At 44.8% G+C, this 6123-nt stretch overlaps 1 protein-coding gene across 1 annotated transcript; it reads left to right on the top strand.

Annotated features, from left to right (window-relative positions):
* The first annotated feature begins 2486 nt into the window (after window positions 1-2486).
* Window positions 2487-4841, top strand: LOC147442940 (uncharacterized). The gene has a single exon (XM_086528921.1). It carries the CDS (start codon window positions 3212-3214, stop codon window positions 3743-3745), a length of 534 nt encoding a protein of 177 aa, XP_086385047.1. The 5' UTR covers window positions 2487-3211; the 3' UTR covers window positions 3746-4841.
* The last annotated feature ends 1282 nt before the right edge of the window (window positions 4842-6123 follow it).

Below are 6123 nucleotides of genomic sequence, written 5' to 3'. Positions count from 1 at the left end.
TTTTTGTACATAAATTTTTTCTCTTTAAAGACCATGTCTTTTGCAGGAGTTTGCCAACAATGAGTATGATTCAAACGCGAGCGTGGGACTTGGTTTCATTGATGGTTATGACTAATGGTCAATAGCTTAGATTTTCCTTGTGATTATGGTTTTTGGTTGTAGTAGCTGGTGTGGCTTTTGAATTATTATTTTTGGGTATGGTTGTTCTATTGAAGCGTTGCCAAATTTTTTACAACAATGTGATGTGTCGAAGTGGGTTGCAGGATGGTTATCTACCACTCGAACTGGAGTGGATTTCTCACTTACGTGATGAGATATGGATTATGGTTGATGGTTTGATTTTGGATTATGGAATGGTTTTCTGATTGTTGAATTACACGAGAAGTGTAAGGGTAGTACTGATCTTTTGCAGCTTTATTGTCTTGGAAATGAATTTTTGTGCATATGCAAGATGTGATGTTATGGTTGGACTCATGTGCTATGTCCCCCACATCGCATAGTCCATGAGAAGAGTTAATGACATGGGAATATGTTGGATTGAGGGTGCCACCTAGATATCTTTTGTTAGGCTTCTTTACACGACTAGTGTATTGGGGATTGTGAACTAACGTACACGGCTTGAGAGTCAAGGACCTTGCCTTGGTTCTGCAAGGAAAATTTGGGAGGAAAAAGTGATTTTGAAGAAGGAGATGCAATTTCATAGTTGAAGTCAACAGAGGATAGAGATGGTAGAGTAAAGAGAGGAGAGGGAATGATGAATGTGTTTTTTGGGGCACCTCCTCTTAAGAGGAACAGACAAGGGGGGGGAGAAACTAACAGCCTCTAAAGAGTGAAACAATTGATTTTTACTGAATTAAAAAAAATTAACATTCAATTTTTAAAATTTTTAAGAGATGTTCTCATGTTGTTATAGATTTATTCCCCTCCACCTCTAAGCCTACATGTTTGACCACTCACTATTAGGCTTGGACGTGCCCACCATTCCAGTCCACACAACAACCACTTGATTGCTCATTCCATACTCCCAATTTTAAACTCAGGGCAAATAAAGGGGCCTCCTAAACCCCTTTCACTTTCTAATGAATGCACACGAATATGGAGAAGATGAAATAGAAGCTCAAGAGCAAAAAACACAAGAAGTAGTATTACTAGTGTGCAAAAACAAAAGATAAGGCTTACCCTATAATGATGGACGTATATACAAGTCGCGAGAAAAAACTTTCTAATGAGAGAAAAAATTGCCCCGTTCCTAATTATGTTTACCTCATCTATAATTAACATGGGCATGGCCGAGTAGGCCCTATAGCAATTTAGGAGACAAACATCAATTTGGTGCTGAAGGGAAAGTAATTGTTGGGGTTACATTTTGTTCGAGAGTACTTTAACTGAGATTTACGATGCTCGCTTATCCCATATAGATACTATTGGTCCATGATTGTGGAAGGTGCAATGGAGGGGAGAGCCTTGGTATTTATTTGCAATCAAGAGGTGTTCGGCCATCATACAAAATGATGGTGAGATCACCTCTTTACCCTTGTTTTAAAGGGAAAGTAGAAGAATTGAATTACGGAGGTAAAGAAAATACAATGGACGCTCATGCAGGGGAAGAGAGGGAGCATGGAGAGCGTGGAGAATGCCTTTTGTGTGCCCCCCCCCTCCCCCCAACACACACACACAAGAAGAAGAAGAAGAAGAAGAACAAGAGAAGAGAATTTTAACGTCGTAGGAAACTATCCCAAGAGACCTTAAAAAGATCTATCTGAGGAAGAAAGTTGAACTCAAGAACTGTTATTCAAGAGGGAAATGTGGGGGGGAGGGGGGGACTGGGGGAGCCTCAACACTAAAGGGCAAGAGCACTTTAATGAAGCTCCAGTGCTCGGACCTAGGACAACGAAACTAGGACGTGGGGAGGATCAAGACGCGCGCAACCCTTGATTTCGGGGGTAAACTAGGACAAAATATAGTAAACTTGGACAGGCGAGGAGCCAGTCCAAGTTTATTTATCATTTTATGGTTTGCCCACATGTCAACGTGGCCGTTCGTGGGTGTAGCGGTTCGTGCATTGGGCTCTCACGCCCGATGACGAGGGTTTGAGTCCTTGTGCCTACGATCGTCGCCCATTTTTTTCGCCATCCATTCACCTCGAGATTCCCCCTTTGGATCTCCACCGCGGATCCCATCTCTTTCCATCCGTGCCCTTTAGTGCCGAGGCTGGGGGAGGGGGAGGGGGAGGGGGAGAGAGAGAGTGAGAGAGAGAGATGTGAGGTACTAGGTGTGAGATGTAACTAAGTGCATTTGCAAGCGTTAATAAAGGGATGGGGTGTGCATCATATTGAGTTGGACGGTGGGGTGGGGATGGGATCGTGAAGAATGTGTCAAATGCTCATGTACAATGTACAAAATGATTCTATAAATATGTATGGGGTGTATGTGTATGGGTCATTGGGAATTTGGGTGGCAACGTGGATGAGAGAGAGAGAGAGAGATTCGAAGGAGGGGGGAGGGAGTGTCCCCCAGCGGAAGAGCAAGCCATGTGCAGGGCAACAACTTTTGAGAAAGAAATGAAGGTGTTTGCATATGCCTAGAAACAGCCCGGAAACTGAGACTTTTAAACAAATCACCACCTAGGCCAACGCTAGCTTTCACCATTCCCGCAGCGCCGACCTTGTCTGGGCAGCTGGGCTGCTCTTCTCTCTCGTCTATTAATTTATAGAGCTCCCTCTCTCTCTCTCTCTCTCTCTCTCTCTCTCTCTCAACAGCTCAACCTAGCTCATTGTGTGTACCTACAAATAGCTCAAACTGCATCTCCCAAAGGTTCATAGAGAGCAGCGGCAGCAGCCCCTCCACACACACAGACTCTCACACATAGATAGGCCTACACACACAAAATAGCAACCCAAGGGCTTATCTCCCACGACTAATATAGCGATACACCCTTAAAGCTCAAAGGCAAGCTCACATTTACACTCTCTCTCTCTCTCTCTCTCTGGGGTCAAGGCCCTAATCTTCCTCTATTACTACAGGCTCTAGCCTACTCCAAAGTGGAATTCTTTGTTTTCAACATCCCACATACAGTGCGTGAGGCTAATCACATAGCTAGCTTAGCTTCCTCCCAACCTGAGCTAGGTTACTGATTTGATCTCTCTCTCTCTCTCTCTCTCTCTCTCTCTCTCTCTCCACACCCACCCACACACACACACAGCAGCGCACAATGGGCTTTGTTGTTCCTTATGCCACTCGGCTTTCCATCATCATCGGCATCCTTTTCGTCGCTCTCCGCGAGATTTGCCTGCATCTCCTTGATATGCTCGGCCTCTACAGGGAACCAAGCTGTACTAGCAGCATCCATGGAGGCTCAGATTACATGCCCCCCTCTGACCTTGATAACTTCCAGTACCCCTACTTGACCATGAACTTCAATGGCAGTCTCAGCATGCAATCAACTACGAAGTCCTCCCTTGTGTCTCTGGTCTATGAGGGTGCAGAGGAATGCGGAAAGGAAGTCAATGCACGGTGTGGCGGAAAGCGGCATCAACTGGCAGCCGAAACCTCCATGGATTGCTCTGTGTGCCTTTCGGAGTTCGAGAAAGGTCAGCATCTGCGCATCATGCCCAATTGCTGCCATGTCTTCCATAGGGATTGCATCCACAAGTGGCTTGATCAAGACCAGAAGACTTGCCCTCTTTGCAGGACATCTCTTGTCTCGCTGCAATATGCAGCAACCGGTGCTTCCGCTACCTCATGAGGGGGAAGCGCATTGGTCTGGACTCATCTAATATAAGGGTCATCATACTCAGGATATCAGCCTCTTCGCAGCGATGTGCTGCCAGGAGGGGTTCTCTTAGTGCTTATTGGCCACCATTAAGCATGGGGGTTGTGCTCGGCAGCGGCACATAATTATCTTGGACCATTTTGGCATCTCCAAGGAATGCTCTCCAGTATGCTTGCTTATCAGTTCTAGCAGTCTAAAGGCTAGAGTTTACATGGTGATCTCTCCACTGATTCCAGAAGGGTTTGATAAAGACATGAAGACTGAACATCCATCAGAGACAATGTCTTAAGGTCTTGGCTCGCGACATCAACCTTAGATATGTGAGGATGGATGAGCAGATTGCGGACATCTTCATGGAGGCCCTGGGAGCATTTGGATCGCGACTGCGAATCCAAGACAGTACTGACCTTGCTTGCACTAAGGATTGACCCCTTTAATGTTGGGGCTAGTGGACAAGTCCAAAATCATCATCTGATGCATTCTGATATGTTGACAATGCCCTGGCAAATACTGACGAGACCTTTGGATCTCTGCTGATTATAGTATAGGGCCCTGTGCAGCGGTCACGGTGCCCTAGAACACTCCAATATAGCTTCTTGACAAAGTACTTCCTATGAGCATCTGCTATCAACTTAGCGCGTCAAGCACTATATCACCGTCCAGCTTTGGTTTATTGGCTTCTCTGGTTGTTGACTCCAAAGAAACCTAGGAAACTAATTATCATCAGGTAGCATCTACGGTCCGCACACGGTAGACCTCCGGCCGTAGTGCCACCATATCTTTGTATGCAAGAGATGTCAAATATATGGCCACTTCAAACATCTTCAGAATGCAGCTGTTTGAAAGTTGCTAGGTAGCATGAATAAAAACCTCAAGACGAGGGACAATATACCGATTGGTGTGCAAGCGCTCTTTTGCCTAAACATACAGTTTGTTCATCTGATTTTTCCTTCAGGGAAGCAGAGCTCAAATACCAGCAAAGCTCAAAGTGCTAGTGTATATACCTTGATACTCATCTATATTTCCAATCTCTTTTTTGTGAGTTCATTAAATTACAATAAGTTTTGGACAGATTGTCACAATAGTTCCAATGTTTTTATGACTTACCTCAACATCATGAGCTACTATGAGGGAGGCATGGCATAACGAGCTAGGTACGATTGGGGGCAGGGGACCGCCGGCCCGGTGGGAGGGCCAATGGAGCTAGGTACGAGGTGCCTCCTGAGCAGAAGCTCATGATGTTATGCATTGTATGTAAAACACTGAAAAAGGCTCCCTTTTCCTACATGAGAAAATTTCTAAATCTTCTTGTGAATATCTGTTCACTTGAGGCGTCAAGTTGCACTCTTATTATGCCTTGCCGTGCTCGCAGAGAGGAACTATCTTGTCTTGATCAACACTCGTAGAGAGGAACTACCTTAATATAATGTATTTAACACTCGGAGGATTCCCCTGATGTTCAAGCCTAGCTTATTTGTAATCGTGTGATTTAGGGAGTACTCCCCTGATGAGGCTGTCTCTGTTGCTATTCCATTTTATACATAGATTGGAAGAATGTGCCATTGTTCTGTTTACTTTTGAGGTGAACAGAAGAGCATTCGGTGAATAATTGACGTTTAGGTGGGAAACCGTCGCACCATTGATCTGCAACAAGGCGTCTGCAAGCTGACGACGACAGTACTGCCTCTACGCTCTGCAATATATAGCGGCTGCTCCAAAAAGGGCAAACAAGTAATAAGCTAATTGCCCGTGAAGCTCTTCTTAGGACCTCTGAAAATAAGGGCAAACTTGGAATTCTCCTGGGTTTTAGGTCCAAATTTGAAGCTTTCCTCGGACGTAATTACACTAAAACTTGCGTAAATTTTCTCGCAAGCTCATTAGAGCCCTCTCATTGGGGGAATGCCCCTAGCTGAGGTTACTTTGTGGTAACTCCTCTTGGTCATAATCTCTTTTCTAATCACTCTTTTGGTCTACAAAATGAAGCCTTCTCTTTTGTAAACGGACACACATCCAAGTTCTGACACACACACACACACACACACACACACACACACACACTACACACACACACACACACACACTACCCTATATGCACACTATCCCATACCCACATACCAACACACCTACACATACACACCCTTGTGCTACACGTTAGTAACATGAACCCTAATCACATATTCACAACACCATCACCATGCACAAAATGAGCACCATATCTCCACACACTTCTAATGAATGATCGATGACACGATTTCAAGAAGAAGAATGATGGCTACATTCATGATATTCTTCGCTATCAACTCCCATCCCTCCATTATGCATCCTACGGTTTTGTCCCCTTCTCATCTTCT

This window comes from Adiantum capillus-veneris, chromosome 14 (assembly GCF_014529385.1).
Source record: "Adiantum capillus-veneris isolate H3 chromosome 14, ASM1452938v2, whole genome shotgun sequence".
Classification (NCBI taxonomy): Eukaryota; Viridiplantae; Streptophyta; class Polypodiopsida; order Polypodiales; family Pteridaceae; genus Adiantum; species Adiantum capillus-veneris.
Note: the sequence above shows the minus strand (reverse complement) of the source record. Positions and strands in the feature narration are given on the sequence as shown.

What these genes read in the sequence shown, in the direction of transcription:
- LOC147442940 (XM_086528921.1), top strand. Translation starts at nt 3,212, where the DNA reads ATGGGCTTTGTTGTTCCTTATGCCACTCGGCTTTCCATCATCATCGGC.